The sequence below is a fragment of the Cinclus cinclus genome, chromosome 19 (assembly GCF_963662255.1).
Source record: "Cinclus cinclus chromosome 19, bCinCin1.1, whole genome shotgun sequence".
Taxonomy (NCBI): Eukaryota; Metazoa; Chordata; class Aves; order Passeriformes; family Cinclidae; genus Cinclus; species Cinclus cinclus.
In genome coordinates this window covers 260586-279761 of record NC_085064.1, presented here as the reverse complement: position 1 = coordinate 279761, position 19176 = coordinate 260586, and the positions used below count along the sequence as shown (strand labels likewise).

At 37.0% G+C, this 19176-nt stretch overlaps 1 protein-coding gene across 6 annotated transcripts in view; it reads left to right on the top strand.

The window, feature by feature from the left end:
• The window catches only part of RALGPS1 (Ral GEF with PH domain and SH3 binding motif 1), an 80599-nt gene that overhangs the window by 38923 nt on the left and 22500 nt on the right, over positions 1 to 19176 (top strand). For 5 of the 6 annotated variants that reach the window (XR_009933813.1, XR_009933814.1, XM_062505840.1 and 2 more), the window contains exons 11-13: positions 3547 to 3684; positions 5314 to 5407; positions 11516 to 11583. Coding sequence is in view for 4 of the 6 variants with exons in the window: in XM_062505840.1 (XP_062361824.1) it covers positions 3547 to 3684; positions 5314 to 5407; positions 11516 to 11583 (300 nt within the window). In the remaining 2 variants the exon portion in view is untranslated. Of the gene's footprint in view, positions 1 to 3546; positions 3685 to 5313; positions 5408 to 11515; positions 11584 to 11892; positions 12375 to 19176 lie in introns of those variants that run through there. The other variant, XM_062505844.1, reaches the window with a different exon arrangement.

Here is a 19176-nt window from a genome sequence, read left to right as displayed (position 1 = left end):
TCCAGCTCAGGTTCTTCAGAGCTGAGTGAAGCTGAATAACCACTGATTTTCAAAGGCTTGGGAGTATTTTTCCTGAGACATCTTTGGTAGTACCCATCAACTCCAAAGTATGCTTATTTATTATCTGCCTCAGTGCTACCTTCTCAGAAGCCTTGAGTATTGAATAAAGAGAATAATAGAAGGAGCTTAACTCTAAATCAAGACATGCATATACAGACTTAGGTTGGCATCCTGCTGAACACTGAAGTTCTCCATAAATATTTTTTTCAGTAAAATGTTCTTGGTAATTGTTGTCTGGTGGATGGACCACTCAAAATACGCTAGCCAGGTTGCATTGGCTGCTACATTTGAAGTTCACTTGTTTTGCCATATTAACGTTTTCCTGTCCTTAAACTGCTACTAATATTACTGTTTTGTTTGATCTCTTCAGTAGAAGTTTAAAAGCTTGGTGTTACAGGTTTGGTTTTCTTTTGCCAACTTAAAAATAGTTGGTGTCCTTTACACAGAGTGATTTTCATTAATGAAAGTCCTGGATTATTTGGCTGTGCTTTTCCTTAGCATGTGTTGTTACTTCCATGGGACCATAAAGTAATGAATGCTGTTGTCTGCATACAATATCCAGCTGCAAAATTAGTTCTGGTGACAATGGAGAAAAGTGAGTGTCACTGGAAAATGATACTTGCCTGTGGAAGAAGCTGCCCATGAGCTCACCCTCTGGAAAATGTCCCGATGGCCTCACTTCCTAGCTTTTTTTCAGTGCACAGTAGCACACATGTGAGCCAAAATTTGAAAAGCTAGTGCTGTGTGTTTGCTTTGGCATGAGGCAGCCCTGAGGCTTTCCTTTGAGAAACGGGTCTTGAAGTCTTTTGCTGAAGGGAATAATTTTGTCTTTCCTCTGTGCAAAACAAACTGATCCTTATCTATACCTACTATCACATCATATATATAGAAAAGTTTAAAATATCACTGCCCAGATTAAAAAAAAAAATCATAAACACCTAATTATCCTTCTTTCTTTAAAGGAAGAAAGGGAGAGGAACAATATGGGAAAGATGCAGCTTGGTGTGTAATTACAAAAAATGTGTTCCTTTATATTCAGTGTATTACATCCAGTTTAAATTTTTTGACATCTGTCAATTCATTTTTTTTCTTCCTGTGCCCTACCACCTACCAAAAGCCCATTTCCTTATAGTTTTATTTGGAATTTACAGGGCCTAGGCTAACACCATTTCATCCTTTTTGGTGCTTGTATACCTTGTTGATCCTCATCTGTATGTTGTCCTGGAAAATAGATTCTTTGTCCTGAAAAAATGCTTACAACCCCTGCTACAGAGTGGAAGTGTGTTTATACCTTTAATATCAATGAGAGTAGCCACAGACTTGCTCAAAATAGCTGGAAAGTGGCTTTGACTCAGGCTGCTGTAAGGCATAAGTTGTGGTGTAGAGGCTGTGAGCAAATAGAATTTTTACAGCCATAACTCTTAGCTGTGTTTTGGTGTTGACAAAAGGGGACAGTGAAGAGCTGCTGTATGGAGCCACGTCTAGGTAGGATCTCCAGGCCACTCCAAAACATTGGGGACTCAGGATTTTCTCAACACTAAACTGCTACAAAGCCACTCTGATACTAGGGAAATGGCAGTTCTTCCCTCATTCTGAAGTGTGAGGTGCCCGGTCCATGCTGGTTTTGTGTAGGTGTTAGGATCTCTCGAGTGTGGCCAAAGAAGTTTCCCAGTGTGGTCAAAGCCCTTGTTCAGAGAAAGTTCAGAAAAGCTGAAAATAGTAATAGGGGTTGTTTTTCCCCTCTAAAATCTAAATAAAGACTGAGATGTGGAAACAAAGCAGGATAAAAGTGCTGTTTATGTTTCTCTAGTATGATATGTGAAATTTTGTATGAGATGTAATAAACTGGTATGGTTAGTAGCTTATCTTCACAAGAGTGAAAAAGGACAAAGAAAGAGCAGGTATTGCTGCCCTTGACAAACTTGTAGAAAATTGTCTCCTAATCACGTAAACTCATACTTTTTCCCTTTTTGCCTCTCTGCTTTTGTATATATTTTGATAATCTGGGAAAGCAAACCCTGATTACTCCCTCTTCCTTTAAACTCATTCATCCTGTGGCTTGGTAAATTACTGTAGCTGAGAGAAGCAGAATCACATTGGCATACTTAATTAGTAGGTCAAGAACTGCAAATATAACTGCTAATATAAATTACAGTAACAGAGCTTTCTTTGTTTCATTTGTTTTAAGAAAAGAGAGCAAATAAAGTAGTCACTCAAAACATTAATAACTTTTGATGATACATCATTCTGTTTTTCTAGAAGTAGAAATGTATAGAAAGAGAAATGAAGATAAGTGGGAAATGGTTTTTAGAAGGTGCTTTTTGGGAGACAGCAATAAATACCCCAGGTTACTCTTAAGATAAAACTGTTAGGGTAGTCTGAGTCATACTATCCTCTGCTTTATAAAGTGTACTCATATTTATGAGATATATTACTTCTTCAAGAGAGGATTTTTAATATGGGAAGAAAACTTTTGAAGGACTGATCTGTGTCATTGCAGAAAGCTAAACTAGACTGTAAAACTTGACCTGATTTCTAAGCATCTTTTTTCTTTGTTTTAACTCCAGCATGACTGGAAATTCCCATTGGTTTGTATGTTATTCAGTTGTTAATTCAGCTCTATTCCACTCATTTACAAGGTCTAAACTTCCCTTTCAAATTTGGTGGGGTTATTAAACTACCTTTGGTCACTGGAGCACTCTCCTATTTAGCATGTCAGTGGGTCTAATGAACATACATGGTTCTTTCATAGTCCAAACTTACAGATTGCTGGGGACTTGAGAAACAAGTTATGGCCTTATGGTTTCCAAGAAAAGCATTTAACAGTTCACAACAAACTGAATTCGTTCTGGCTTGTTACTGCCTCTTTGTCTGTCTTCTCAATTTTTAATGACAGGTCATATGATTTCTTCATTCATTCCTCCCTTAGCAGTGTAAAGAATTGCATATTGCAGCCTGTCTAATGCTGGAACATAGCACAGTGTGATCTGGTCAAGATGGGAGAGATCTGAACAAACAGATTTGTGGCGAGCTCAGCTTAAGTGAGAAAAAGTCTTGCAAGGGAATTCCATAAACTGTTCTTAGGTCTCAGGGCAGAAAAGTTAATGGAGATCTTCCACACTGGTGGCAGACAAAGGAAGCATGGCAGTGGTCATGGGAGCCAGCATCATTGTCCCCCCACTGTCAGCTCCACCAGCTGGGGCAGCTCTCACTCTTCTTTTAGTGTCCTTTTTATGGTCCTGCAAATTGCTCATAGTAGGCAGTAGCCTAAGGGCAAAAAAGCTATTCTGTCTTTTTAAGGGGTGTGTAGAACTCAAGCAGTAATCATGGAATTTTTCAAAATGCAAATCCCAAACTCTCCTTTGTTTAATGGGCCCAGACCACAGTGGGGGTAAACAGCTTCTGGTTGCTATATTCATTAAAAATTATGCAATTGTTTCTGTTTGAAACACTAGAACAGTTGGTTGATTGATTTATTTGTTTCAGGAATTTATCTCTTGGATTTAATCTACATTGATTCTGCATATCCTGCTTCAGACAGCATAATGGAGAATGAACAAAGATCCAATCAAATGAACAATATTCTCCGAATAATAGCTGATCTGCAAGTATCCTGCAACTATGGTTGGTAAATTTTGTTATGCCTATCAAGCCTTAACTAAAATTTCTTTAGTGCAAAATTGTGTAAGCAGATTTTGGCCCTGAGGGAACACAAGAGGCTGATGTTGGTAGAGTTGAACACTAGTAAAGAGGTGTAGCTTCCACTTCTGTGTAGCTTCAATGTTACCAGTAAATAGGGCAGATAAGCATGTGTTCTAAATTGTAAGAGCTATAACAGAGGTAGTGTAGAGTTTACTGTTATATGTGAGGTACAAATTACGTACTTTCAAGTGCAGCTCTAGCATTTGGCTTATATACTGTTTCAACCAGAGGCAATCAGGGAGAATTATCTTAATATCTTCCCTTTGCAGTAGATACAATGTCTAGAGTGTGGAAAGGGTTCATTTGGTGATAATTTTGTTGTTAACGTCCTGGTGATATATTTACAAAATGAAATACAAATATTTCAATCTATACAGCAGTTGTTCAACTGTGCTAAGCTTTTGCACATATGTACGAGGGGTTGTTTCTTTTTGTTAAAAGAATTCTACTCTAAAAATAATTTCTGAAGTTCTAGCCTGCTAGTGAAGTTGTATATCAAGAAATGTGCTGGTTTTGTTGTCTTAATGAATTATCAATGTACTCTTGGTGATTTAGCATGACTTTTCATTGCTTAAACATGTAACAAGCTGAAAAACCTTGAGTGCAACTAAACAATCAAATTCAGCAAATTTAAAAGCTGCAATTTTGGAGAGTTTTTAAAAAAAGGATTGTTAGATTGTGAGAAACAAGGTGAGATGTTAACTGTGTATGCTTAAGTATCCAGCTCTTATCCTTTTTTGTGAGCTTCAGTATTTTGAAGTATTTAAAGGTAAGAACTAGATGTAATAACACATGCTTCTGAATAGCTAGATTATTCAGGTGTAATTTTCTTATTGTGAGTTTCATTTTGCCTCTGAATATTTTGGATGACAAAGAATCCTCATTATTTCATTGTCCCTTTCCTTTTTACACTTTTGAGAGCTTCCTGCAATGCTATGCATTATTTTTGAGTGCTTTTGTTAAAATCAAGATGAAAATTAAAATATGACCTTGAAACAATGTTCTGGGAAAATGGGTGCCTTTAAAACAGCTACCTTTACAAGAGCACGGAACAAGACATGTTCCTGTCTGTGCACTGTGTGTCAAAATGTTTTTCTGTCTTTCATTTGTGGTGTTCAGCATTGTAATTATTAATTAGTTATTTAATAACTTTTAAGTCTCCTGAGTTCCTGGACATATGAGAACCACTAATAACAAAGCTTCAGGCTTTGATGTTCCCCAGAGCAATGAATAAGTAGGTTTTGGAGGAGATAATTTTTTTTTTCTGCCAGTGAGATAGCATCTAATAAAATCCACCAACTTTCATGATGATGAAATGCATCTGTATTTTCTTTTACAACTGAGAGCATCACTTTTGCTTAATCAAGTCTTTAACACACTTTTAGAGTTAAGGTAGTATTTCTGTCCAATTTATTTTTTTAAGGAGGTTCAAATTCTGTTTCCATGAAGGTATTGTAAGAACCAGAAAAAAAGACAGCCAAAAAAACCCCAACTTTGGATGACATAAATGTTAATGGTTTTTGTTTGTTTGTTTGTTTGAACACGCCACAGATTATCTCACAACACTTCCCCATGTGCAAAAGTATTTGAAGTCTGTCCATTACATTGAAGAACTTCAGAAATTTGTAGAAGATGACAATTACAAGTAAGTACTGTTCTTTTCTTCAGATGTTGGGAAATTTAACAGAAAGGTTACTTAGTCATTAGTTTTATTAAGAGCTGAACGAAAAGCCCTTGGCTGAAGATGTTTGAGGGTGTTTCTGCTAAGTAAAACCCAGAATGACAATCTTTCTTGATGACTGTAAGCAGATTTACAAGGTGAAATGCACTAGTGAAAAGTAACAGTTCAGAGGAGATGAAAATCTAGTCTTCATCCATTACATGAGGGTTGTGTTCTGGGAATTTTATTCAGTAACACTAAAGTCATCTCCAAGGTATCCAGCACTGTCTCTATGGTATTAGGAGTAATACGTTGAGAACATCTACCAATTTCAAGTTATTATTTTTAATAATATTTATGATTTGGGCATTTAAGTTTTTGGGGGTTAAGCATGTTAAAGCAATGTTTACAAAAGGCCTGGAGAAGAGTTAACCCACACAGAGGTTTGAAGCAGATGCCAGAGAGCACATTGGTCAATATGTGAATATGCTCCAGCTAAAGGAAGTGATAATCCCTGGCCAGTAATTCTGAAACAACTAGCGAATTAAGTCATAGGCCTAGGTTTTAAGTAGCTCAGCCAAGCTAGATGCAATGCTATACAATTAGCTGTTGACAAACAGAGTAACTGTTTAGGTGAGCAGAACTTGAAGTATTCAAAACAAACAAATGTTCAGTAATACAATGCTAGTATAAAATATTTTAGCATATGTTTTAGACAGCAAAGCTGGTAATGAACTTCTTAAAACCAGTCTTGTTTCCAGTTTTGTTAAATACTTAATTTACAAACTTTAGCAGCAACATTGCTGGTAATGCTTGAAGGTATTTGATGCATCTTAAAGATAGTTCAATACTTTTTCTTTGGATTTAGTTATTTGTGAGATTAATTCAATGAAGTCTAGTGTGGTTTTTTTTTTTTTTTTTTTGTTTGGGGTCTGGTTTTGTTTTTTTGGTTTTTTTTTTTGAGGCTTCACTGTGGCAAGGAAAAACTGGACTAAAGTCACAAAAGGTATTAAAAAGAGGGAAAGATTTGATTCTTACCACAGGAAAGTTGCTACAGCTTATATATATTGGATAACGTTGATATTTTTCTACCATGTTTGTTTCATCAGAGTAAAACTTTAAATTATAAAAAATTAATTTAAATTAATCAAAACTCATCACACCTACCCTTAAAGAAAACTCTTAATTCTTCTTCCATATTTGCACTTGGTACAAAGTTTTTGGATTTTATTTGAGTATTTGACTTCACATTTTCCTCTCAGTTTCCCTTAATGGATCTTTAGTTTCATAGCATTTTCTGGTCCTATGCCAAAAGAAACTGTAAGCCTTAAAAATGCAGAGAGTACTAAGTTTTTAGAGTGGGTAAGAATCTCTTCCATCTTATTCTTTGCAGCAACTACTTTTTTTTTTTTTAGCCAGGGACAGCATTAGTGCTCTCTGCAGAGAGGTATGAGTGACCTTTGGCATGAAGAACAGAACTACCTCAGTACCAGGCTGTCAGGGAGAGATGCTTAGATAGTTGTCCTGAAATGTACTGGCAGAATCCCAACACACATTTTGCCAAATGAGAACCTCAATTACACTGGAAAGGAAAATATGGCAGCAACATATAAACAAAGCTTTTCTCTACAAGTTTTTGTGCCAGTCCAATTGCTTCCTTTGGATTTGTGCTTGTCAGCAAGTAGGAATGCTCCAGAAAACCTCTGACAGTGATGTCATATCCTAAAAATAACAGATCTTTCTTGGTCAGCCCATGCACTGTTTTCTGCAGAAGCTGCTCAGTTTTAGCAGTATGTAACATTGTGGCACAATGCCACATCTTCTTCTAATCAGATGTACCTTGCAGCCATTCCTGTAATTTTTTTTGCAGACCTTTTGGCATTGTTAGGCCTTGTATTCTCACAGTTATTTTTTGACTGAAACCAGTTTGAAGACTGTTATTTGTATTACAGTATTATCTGTCTGGACAGGACAATGAGGCTGCTATCCATGCCTATAATTTGGTTCTTCAGAGCGTATTAGGTAATATAGTAATAAGATGTCTTATAGAAAAGTCAGTTCAAATTTAGGTCCAGAAAGGCAAGATGCTTTGTGAAAACATTCAAGAGAAATTGATAGGCAATTAAAAGGCTATACTGACTCCTAGCAGGGCTGGTGCTGTGGAAGTCCTGGCTGTACCATGTTAGTTCCAGTCCTATGGGAACAGGATTAAACGGCAGGTGCTTCGTACTTAAATTAAGTATAAAGTATTAGTACTTGTATTAGTACTTGTAACAGTGAACTTTGGTTGCAGTTCATCTTCAATAAGCCTCCCAGGCAGCTGGATCTTTTCTACCAAGAATTGTGGTGAAAAGTGGGGTGGAAGAAAACTTTCACTGTTAGTCTGAGATTCATAGTCGTCCAGTGGCCATATGGTTCAGTAGCTGTAATTGTGGCTTGACTGCCTCTTCCACAGGACACAAAATATTATCATAGAAGCATGAAATCACTAAGGTTGGAAAAGACCTCCAAGATCATCAGTTTCAACCTTTGATTGATCAGCACCTTGTCAGCTAGAGTAGGTAAACTGAGTGCCACATCCAGTTGTTTCTTGAATGCTTCCAGGGATGATGATTTCATTACCTTCCTGGTCAGCCCTTCCCAATGCCTTTATGAATTTCTGATCAGACACAGGGGCAAGCACAAAAAACAGTATCTTTATGCCTTATGAACTATTTATTAGGCATGCTGGAACCAAGGTAGTTTCTTGTTTAAAGTAATGGTAGTGAATGACATTGGACAGTCAGCTGTGAGAACATTAGGTGTGTGAAGATATAGATGATGCATGTTGGTGGTAAGCACATCAGCTCTCAAAGTCTGTGCTGATCTATTGAAAGTACTGCAGGAAGCCTCTCAGGGGCCACAGATTCTCTCTCCAGGACTCCTGGTTGGGAGACACTGAACATGTGTGTGCATGCTCATGGAAAATGGAGTATCAGAGGAATTGCAAAATTGAATTTGGGTGGTGACAAACAAGCCAGGACTGGTTGAAACTGTACTGACTGTCAGTATCTCTTCTTTGAAATAATGTTTTTGATTGTTTCCAGCCTTCTGGAGGAGAGGGGGAATAGAAGAGAAGGTGGCTCAGGAATGAGAGCTTGTTGTCAGAATATGTTCCCTTTTCTCAACAGTTTATTTTAAACATAACATGTAAGCATGAGTATTTTATGTTTACCAAAATATATTTAGGCTCACATTTATTTGTTTTTCTTTTAATACAGCCTTTATTTTCATAGATTGAAAATAGAAAAATTGCATTCTAGTTTTTCTGGAAACTTTGCAGAATTGTGGCATCATGGAAGTTGTCATCCAAACTGTCAGAGTCTTAGAAAGGGCTAAGATTCAGAGTGCAGTTTAACATAACCAAACAGATAACCAACATTATCTAACTTCACATATTCTGGGGAGATGACCAGTGGAGAGTGATGTAATCTCATTTTACAGCACTGAAGACTCATTTGTTGTTCTGTTAGTGAATTTCTAAGTGCAGCACACAACACATGTGCTTTCTAGATAGTATAATCATAGTATACCTCTTCCTAAAACCTTGTTAAAAGCATAAAGGTGTTAGGTCTTTCTTCCTGCTGTTATGTTCTTCTTTTGTTCCTTACAAGAATAATTTTATACAGAAAGAGAAATAGTATTGTGCAAGTAGTTGTGTGGAAGTTGATCTCACTTGGTTTTGTCACTAAAGAAGGTGTAAGAATGCACTTGCCTTAAATCTGTTATCAGGTCGTGGCACTTCCTCTGATGTACATATTCTCAGGCAGTATTTCACCTATGCTGTTTTTCAAACATGTAAGAGTTGTACTGGATCCAGGAGCTTGATAGACAGTAAGATGATGAAGTTGGTAAAAAATTGTGACATTAGACAAATTATTTCTGGCCTTATCAGGTATGTGAGGTAGTCCTGCCATTCTTGCTGTAAAAAGTACGTGAGTCTGTAAATAGTTATTGGAAATTATAGACCTGGTCTGCTTAATAAGCACAATTCAGTTCAGCATGCTTGGGAATAAATATGCTCTCTAATCTTTGCATTCAGATTTAAATTCATTTTATACTAACCAAGCAAAAAATTTCCAGGAGGAATGCATTACAAATCACATCACTGTAAAAGAAAGAAACTATTGGCTTGTGTGGACTGAACTGTAATCGTATATTTTAGCAGTGGACTTATTAGATGAATGTTTCCACAGTGACCAAATAAACTGCGGCTCTTGCCACAGAGGACTAATGAAACTGAGTACCTTCTGTGATGCAGGATAAAGAAAGAGTTTGAGATGAGTTTCTCGAAGCTGGCAAAAACTAAAAATGCTGTTTTCACGTGTGGGAAAAGACCAGTAACATCTCTCTTGTATAGACAGACACAGAAGAAATTAGCAATTGTGGAACAGTGATGGGTTATCCAAAGGAGGGTTGTCTGCTTCCACTGAGAGAAAAACTGTGAAACAATTTGAAATGCCTGGTTTGCCTGGGGACTTTGGTTTGTCAAATATGAGCTAACTCAGTAAAATGGGCATAATACCCAAATTTCTGAATAGCATCTGTGGCACAGTTTCTGCAGAAGATTATTAAAACAACAACAAAAAACAAAACCTAAAAAGCTTTCTTTGCAAAAATCAAGCTCGCAGTAGGGAAATAATAAAGTTTGAATATAGTGAGGAACAGATCAGCCTTAAAATGAACAAAAGAATAACTACTGTGCAAGGGATGCAACTGGAACATTCCTACAGACATGGAAGATAAATTCACACAGCAGGGCCTTATTTACAGGGAAAGACTTTATTACGTTTTTTTGTCTTTTTTCCACACTGTAAGAAATTCCCATTTGATCAACATTTGAATCGTACACTGACTTTGTATTATTGTAACTCTCTAGAAGAGTTGTATTACTGCTTGCTGGTCACAGAAATCAAGTGGACAGAAGGAAAAGTAGTCTGGGAATGAATGATTCATTACCTACTTGAAATACATTACTTTGGGTAGTTAAAAGAATCTTGTACTGTTAGAAGAATAGAAATTCAAAAACATGAAATGGACCGTAGCTTTGCTAACTGACTTCACACTAAAACATAGTTGACAATGTTGGAGTATTGCAGAGAAGGAACTGAAAGGTATTCCCAATAAAGAATCTCCCAAGAAAGGGAAGTGATGGCTGAGCCGTACGTGATATTTTGAAATGCTGTCAGAGGTTTCTGCCTCGGCCCCTCTGCGTGTTTTCTCTGAAGTCAGAAAGCCTTTCCTTGGGGTGCACAGCAGCGTGCTGCAGCTGGAAACCTCCCAGCTTTTGTGCATGTTCACTGCTGTCCACTGACAGCACTTATTTCCTTTGGATTTATGCCTGTTCCGTTCAAATTTACTTAATACTGTAGTCCTTCCTACCTTTTTGTCAGACTGGTACATAGTAAGGGACCCATGAATGTCAAGCTAAGGCTGCCTAAACTTGAGAAATGGCATAAGTGATCTGCCCTGGGAGATTGAGATTTGTTGGAGTGCTGAGAGCACAAGAGTGAGTGAGTTCATAGTAAAATACATGGAGTGACTCAGCGTGGCATATAATACTTTCTTCTAATTAACTTCTTTTTCTATTAAGTGTTGATCACTTTGCCCTATTAAGCCTCTTTTCTGTAAGTTGCAGTAATGAAATAGCTATTGCTGTGTGCACATTTCAACATGTTTACATGTTAACCATAACGCTTTCATGTTTACAGGGAATAAAATGTTAGGTTTGTATCTAAATTACTAACTTTTTGAGGTTTTTTTCCTAGGTGAAAGAATGTATGAACTTACATTTTTAAACTGATAGGGAAGATGAAATATGATTTCTCTTTCTGCTTTCATAAACTTTCCTCACAGTTTCTTTCTTGGTTCTGACAGGTAGTGATTTACTTCAAAAAAAATTACTGTTTTGTTACATCACAGAATAAATAACTACACTTCCAAGAAAGTAAAATTCCTAGTTGGCACTGACAAAATAATTACTTCTTCAAGTTCTTTCAACTTTTGTTGAGAATTTTTTGTTTTGTTAATTTCTCTAAAAACTTGTTTTTCCAGATTATCTTTAAGAATTGAGCCAGGTAACAGCTCTCCTCGACTGGTTTCCTCCAAAGAAGATCTTGCAGGTAAAAAACATCATTTGAAAATTTGAGTAAGGAAATAATTTTAATTACAGAAATCCTCCACTTAAGTATATGGGAAAATCCAGAAGTACATCAATAACATGACTCAACAGGAAAGATTGCTGACTTGATAAAAGCAATGCCAGTTCAAGGGATGTCACGGGGTGTTTGCTAGTGTTGGAACTGGTGTCAGATTGCAGGATTTTCTACAAATGCTTGCATTTTCAGAATTATTTAATAACTGAAGAAAGAAGAGCCCTCCTGCAGTTCAAAACAAAATGCAGTGAATAATACAGGAAATTCTCCTTTCAGGTTTCCGTGTGATCACATACATTTGAGACAATTTCATTTTGGAAAGCAGGAGGACAAAAGATTCGTAGCAGCAATAGCTTCTAGCAACATCTGAAAAACTAGAGTACCATCCCTAAGTTGACAAAAACTAATCTGCTGTTTATTGCTATGACCAGACTAAACAAACATCAGGCTATGTGAAATGTACTTCCTACTGTAGGAGCCATTATCTCAAATGCTGTTCTGTTTTAATTTCTTGAACCTGAATGGGCAATTTTCTGTCTCATTATGTAAAACCATGTGTGAATGTAAAAGCCCCAAGGAGTCCAGACCACATCTGACAAGCAGTTTCTATTGGCATTCAAAATGTCTTTTTTTCTCACCAATGAAAGGCAAAGTAAATGGAAGAAAGAAAAAGGAAGATGCTAAATATCAAATGAAGAACAATCCCATGTGTTTTTCCTCTGCCTCTCAGCTCTTCATGTTGGCTGCTGTCAAACGACCAGTCGTTTATAGGGAACCTCTTATTTATCCTAGTATTGTGATTGCTATTCTCAGAGTCAGATAAACATTTGACCTGGTCTTCAGTTTCTTTAGGAAGGTGCTTTCCCTTTCCCTTCTTGATGCTCAGTATTATTAATTGCTGTGTAAAATATAAAGAAATAGTTCACTGGATATATATATATTTTTAAATTAGGTGAGTTCAAAAGTAGTTCTTAATGAACACTTTCTTCATACAGAAATGCATTTGGAAGTTAACTTCCCCACAGGAGCCAGCACAGTGTTGTGCTCTGTATCTGAGTCTGGAAAGGTGTTGATAAGGTACCAGGCTTCTGCTGAGCAGTGCCCACTGCATCAAGGCTATCTCTCCAAACCCAGCCCCCTGCCAAAAAGGGCCAGTAGGCTGGGAATGGGCCAGAGGTTGGGAGGGTACATAGCCAGGACAGTTGATTTAAGCTGCCCAAAGAGATATTCTATACCATATGACACTCTCATCAATAATCTAAGAGAAAGGGATGAGCAAGGCATTTATTATTAAGATGTTTGTCTTCCTAAGCATGCACTACGATGCTTGGGTTAGGCCATGGGTGCTCATTGCCCAGTGATGGGAAGTAGATGATAAATTTTTCTTTTGATTTCTTTTGCTTCTGCACACAGTTGCTTCCTAAATTTAATTTGCCTTTATCTCAGCCCACAAAGGTTTTGTATATTATTTTCTTCACCTTGTCCTGTGAAGGCTGGGGAGTAATACAGCAGTTCAGTGACAGCCCATGAAAGTCAACCCACCACATCATATCACATTTTGCTTTTGTGAGGATTTGCTTTTTCATACTAGAGACTTGAAACTAAGTCATTGTTTCTCATATGATTGCATCTTTCTTACATATGTAAAGCAGACAAGTAAACTCTTTCTGTTTTCTGGCTTTTACTTTATGTTACTCATGTCTACATGCTCAGCTCTTGGGCTTTGATGTTAATGCTTCATTTGTATGATGATGGAATATAATTTCAGTCATAGCAGCATAGTATGTGATTATTGCCAGTAAGTCTCTAAGTCTTAATCAAGGGCTGAGACCTCATTAGAACTCTAATGGAAGGCAATTAAAATTATAGTTCCAACGTTGGAAATGAGAATTTTGAACTTGCCTGATCTAGGCAAGGAATACAGCATGATACTGCAGTGACCTCAACTGGAGTCCAAAAAAATGATTGGGACAATGTTCAGTAGTGCCTACTTCATTGAATGTGTGATAAAATATATCAATATGTGATCAATATGTGATTGAATATAGTATGTTGCAGTATTAAGAGAGGGTGAATTTTCTGTTCTTTATCTGCAATGCCCTTAAGTGCTCTGTAAGGTTGCTTTACTCAGAGTGAGAATTAATGTGATGACTAGGAACCAAGTGCTGAGTCATTCCTATTGCTCCATTCTTCTGTTAGTATTTCCTTTGAAAGCACAACACTTTTGTGGACTGCTGTATTTCTTGCTCAGCTACAGAGTTCTCACTCACTGCCAGTTAGGCAATGAATGCCATCAGCATTTTGTAATACCCACAGGAATTTTTCAGTGAGCTGCACCTGTGTGGCTGCAAAAATGCTACTAAATGGAGTCCAGTACATTTTACTGAAAAATTTTACTGAAAACTATTCCTGGAGAAGGTTTATTAAGTAAGTTAGCGTGAATTCAAAATGAAATTTAACTAAGCATGACGGCAATAATTTATTGTTTATTTCACAACATTAATAAATAGGAGTATAGCCAAATGTTAGTCTTGAATAATTCTGAAATACTCAACAAACTGATAAATAAAATAATCAAATATCAGTAATGGGATATTTGAACATGGAAAATTAAAAATAGCACGTTTGCAGGTATTGCTGTCAATTTTATTTGGATTCAAGATATACCTTGAAATTAATTCCACTTCAGACATTGTATGCCAGAAGTAAGTCGTTTGCAGTTGGTAAGCTACAATGATAATAGATGATCTCAAAATACTTCGGGCTGTAGTTTAATGTTCCAGTCAGTAGTTTAAGGCATGGCAGTCTGATAATACTCTGAAATAGCAATACTCTGAAAATTAGCTGATTTAAAGTTAAAATAAAGACCATAAGGTCAGTCATCAGTTCAGTTGTCTCCGTAGTCCAAAGGTTAATACATTACTAATAGCAATAAGTCTAGTTGAGTTCTGCCTGTGACATGCTGCCTCCTTAGAGATCAGCATGTGTTTCCAGAGAGAGCAAAAAGCTCAGTGTCATTGGTAATAATTCCAAAGTCTATAATGAGATTAAGTGCAGGGAATAGTGTCACCTTTGTGTTCTAAAATATAACCCTAAATACTTGCATGTGTTGATGATGGAAATGGGTTTTACTTGCCAGCATTGTGAATTTATCTTCTACCCAGTTTTCTCTTTTTCAAAAAAATATTAACAGTATACTGTAGCCAGAGACATTGTGGGTTTCTTTTTTTTCCCTTTATGAGCGTGAGGCTCAATAAAAACAGTTAAATCCTACAGCATTTCTATTTGCAAAGTGCTGGAGAAAACCATGTGTCCATTTTCCACTTCTTTTGCCAACTAGTTTTCCAGTAAATTCAAACAGGAGGCAGGCATCTGATTAAAGTGACTACCTCACGACAAGCTATGTTTTGTATATTAGGGGCTAAGAGGGTCTCATTTAATTACCAAATGCATATATAATTGTGAATAGTGCTTTCACAGGAAGATTTAATGTCTTCCATAACACTGCAGAGATTCTTGTTCCTTGCAAGTATCATTTAAGAAGGAGTCTTAAGCAGTTTAGCTGAATGCTTTCAGGAACTGTGTGATTCACACAACTTCCTTGGCAGAACTTAAGTCTGTTCATTCTGCCTTGCTGTGGTTTGAGAGAGAGAGAGAGAATGTAGCTGGAGAGCTTAAAGTATGCTAGCTGTTCACATTTTCTGGTTGAATTAGCTGTAAAAGACATCTGTGTTCCTGCAGTGTTAGCTGAAAGGTGCTGGTCATTTATGGTATAGCTGCTAGGTCGTTTGAACATAAAAATCAATACATTTTCCCAGAACAAAGGAAAATATTTAATGCAATATATGGCAAATGTAAGCCTTCAAAGCAACTGAAGTTCCTCAGAATTTACACACCAAGTGTAGCTCAGTGGAGAAATGTTCTGTTATGCATACTCTTTTTCATCATGTTACTTGGGAAAGTTCAGGGCCCAAGTGCTAATCAGAACATACAAAGTGGTTACTCATTCACTGGAATATAGCATATTTATTCTGTCTTGAAAAACAATATAGAAAGTTAAAATGATGGTAAAATAATTTCCATATCCAGAAAATTGTAGCTAGTGACTCAAAGTCTGGTCTTAATGATTCTGTGATTTTTAATGAACCACTTCATTAAAGTTAACACCTAGCATTAAATTTTAGCATTTTAGCAACAGCCAGGCCTCTGCTGTGGGTAGCCCTCTTTTTGGGGAGGTTATTATGCAGTAGTCAGAGATGGACCTCGCCCCCTTTTTTTTCTTTTTTTTTTCTTCCCCAAGTATGTCTTGGTGTAATTCTTGAGGGGAGAATAAATTAGACCAGACATTTTTGTTACCATCATACCAGAAATGTGGAGTACTTAATCTGAAGCAGGTATACTCTTCTTTTTCACTGGGGTAAAATTCAGCCCATTGTGCCAAGTTCATTCAGCTTTGAGAGCTAGCTCAAGACAAACTTAGAATATATATTTTAATTATTTAGAAGAGGTCAATTATTGGATGTAGAGTGTGTAGCATAGGAGTTGAAAATGTAGAAACAGAAGGAAGAAAGACTGAGGATGTTTGCACATTTGTAACCCTCTGAAGTAGCTGTCCTACATTAGTGATAACTCTAGAGCAGTTCCAGCATTTTAGAATAAAAAACCCCCACACCATAATTTTCCATGTAAACACTGAGTTTGACATTTAGTTTTGCCATTTGTTTTACTGGTTGCTTTGGTAACTAATAAATAGTTTGTGCTAAGTGCTTTAGCAGCCAGTCATTCTGTGGAAATGAGGATTGTCTAATCCTTGTGCAAGTTCTTGGTCATTGCTTCATGTGCACCATGTCTGCTTTTCTTACATAAGAAAATTAGGGTAGGAATGGAAGAACTGAGTTTTCTTCACATAAATTTAGAGACTGTTCAGTAAACTTTACACTTTGGTTTACATTCTCTTCCTCCGTGATACTTCCCTGAGAAACTTTTACAACTCACTGGAGTATTTTTGAAACAAATCAATGCCAGACACATCTGTAGATTCACATGTTATCAACCACTAAATCCAGTGGAATTAGTGTACTGTGGGTTTTTTCTTAACATACCAAAGCCTCACAAAAATTGTAGAATAGTATTCTGTCAAAACAAATATGAAGTTACCAGGGAGAGAATGCTTGTGCTCGGTGTTTAACTTCATCGCTTTCTATTACTTTCTGTGACTTCCTTGTGAAGCAAGTCTGATGACCTAGTTCACTGCTGCTTATTTTAACTAGCAAACTATTATCCTGAGGAATGTTACAAACATAGACCAGCCAGAGGACAAAGGGCTTTTCTGCCTTGTTTTTTGGAGGTTTAGGTTTTTTTTGGGTTTTTGTTTTTGAGTTTTTTCACAGCAGTCACCTGAAATAGTTTCTGTAAAAAGTTCAGGGTTTTTTGATGGGTTGGTAAATGTATTTGGTTGAACCCAAACTTCAGTTCCCTTGCAGCTATACTCTCACAATGGTTATGCCTTCATTGCCAATCTTGATGTCACCCAAGCCCATATACTGCCTTGCAGATCCAACTACAGAAACTTCAGCATTTTTGCTGAACTGTAAGTCTGGGGTTTGCACGTTCCACTGGTGCAGAATAAGTAACACAAATGCTGACAATTACTGATTCCGTAAAAGTGACACTTAAAATTGAAAATATCACTTATATGCAGGAAGCAGTTGAAGGAAATACACTCAGGTGTGCCTAGTGTACAGTCAGAAGTACGTGTGTGTGTGTGTGTGTGTGTGTGTGTGTGACAGCTTTTGGGGAGCTTGAAGGAACATGGGGAGGTGCAGTCAAGAACTCAGATTCTTGTTTTTAGTTTGCTGTTGTCTGAGAAGCAGTCATAACATACATGTTTCTTACATGTTGCATGTGTTAGTAGCCTTTTGTTGAATTGTAAAGCAATACTCTGAAAATTAAAACTGTTCTTTTACAATAGCCATCAGTCTAGATGTAATTTTTTGGTGTCATTCTTGATTCTGTGCACAAAATTAATCTAAAGTTATTTATTGTGTGTTTTGTAAGTAGGTCTTTCTCTTTGGAAGTTTTAATTATCACATACTCGTTACAATGGAAACAGGATAGTAAAAACTTAGAGTGAAGATTTAACTAGAGTCTGTGGCTTGGAATGTCTTTAGTAAGTTTTAGAAACAGCTGGTAAGTTTTACTTCTTAACTGCTCACCAAAAAATAATGAATAGTTGAGACTGTTCTGTCTTCCTGAAAAATCACTCAGTTCATCATATAATATGCAACTCATTTTCAGTTTTTAGTTTGCATATCTAGTACTGGTTTATTGATAGCTTTTTAGTGGAGAAAAATTGTGAACTGTAACTCCCTCACCCTGCTGCTTTTTATAAAAAGCTCTGGAGACTGTAAATGTTCACATGTTTTACTGAAGGATTGCAAAAGTAGCATTCATTTATAACATTTGAAGGATTATTCATGGAAAAATTATGCAAAGGAAAAAACAGTAAGATCCTTTGGGATATGTGTAAACTTTTCCAAATGTTCTTGCCACAGATCTCTGAACAGCACTCGGTTCACTCTGATGAAGTTGTCTCACGTTCCCTAACGCAAACAAATTTTTAATAACATTTTAATATTGTTATACTTCATTCCTGTACATGTCAGCATAATCTTGAAAATGATGCTGAGAAATAATGAAAACCAAACTAACCCTTGTTCATGCCAGCTGACTGGAAAATCCTGCTAAGAGTGCTTTGTCTCCATGAAAGGCAAAATAACAGAATAGCAATCATGGTAACAGTATGCACTAGGAGTAGAGCCAGAAGAGTAAAGACAAGAGTTAGCAGTAGCAGATGACTTCACTTATTGGAAAAAAAGGGGCAAAATAACTCAATCCCAAATGAATTTCAGTATTGGAATTTTGTTATCAGCAGTATCAGGCATAACTTCCCCAGCTAATTGCTCAGCAGTCTGGTATGCCCATAAACGTCCCTTGGTCTGTGCAGTTTTCATCAGTATCTCACTGCTTACCCTCTTTGGCATCCTTCTTGGCATGGGCCCTCTTTGTCTCTTTCTCCTTTACAGAAAGGAGGTAATCTGCCCTCTGCTCCATAACCCATGCTTACACTCACTGCACCCTGCATTTCTTGCTGAACTGACTATAGCCAGCTGTAGACTTCATCATTCTTCTTCATAGACATTTGGCAGCAGAGCAGATACAAAGATTTTGTAAAGGTGTTTAAGTTCAGATTCTTATTACCTTGGCACGGGGTTAACAGATCTAAACTGTATAGATTTCCTTCTCTTGCCTTGGAGATGAGAAGGATGCAGAACTACATTGAAAGTGGTCACTCCAGGCACAGTAATACCAGCACTGATGATATTTCTGTTTTCATCTTATCCCACAAAGCATTCTATTTTCTGCCATCAGGATCTTCACTGAAGACACCAAACTAGGAATTTGAATAAGTCACAGAATCACAGCATAGTTGGAAGAGACCACAGCAGGTCATCTAGTCCATGCTCCCTGCTCAAGTAGGATCATCCTACAGCACATGGC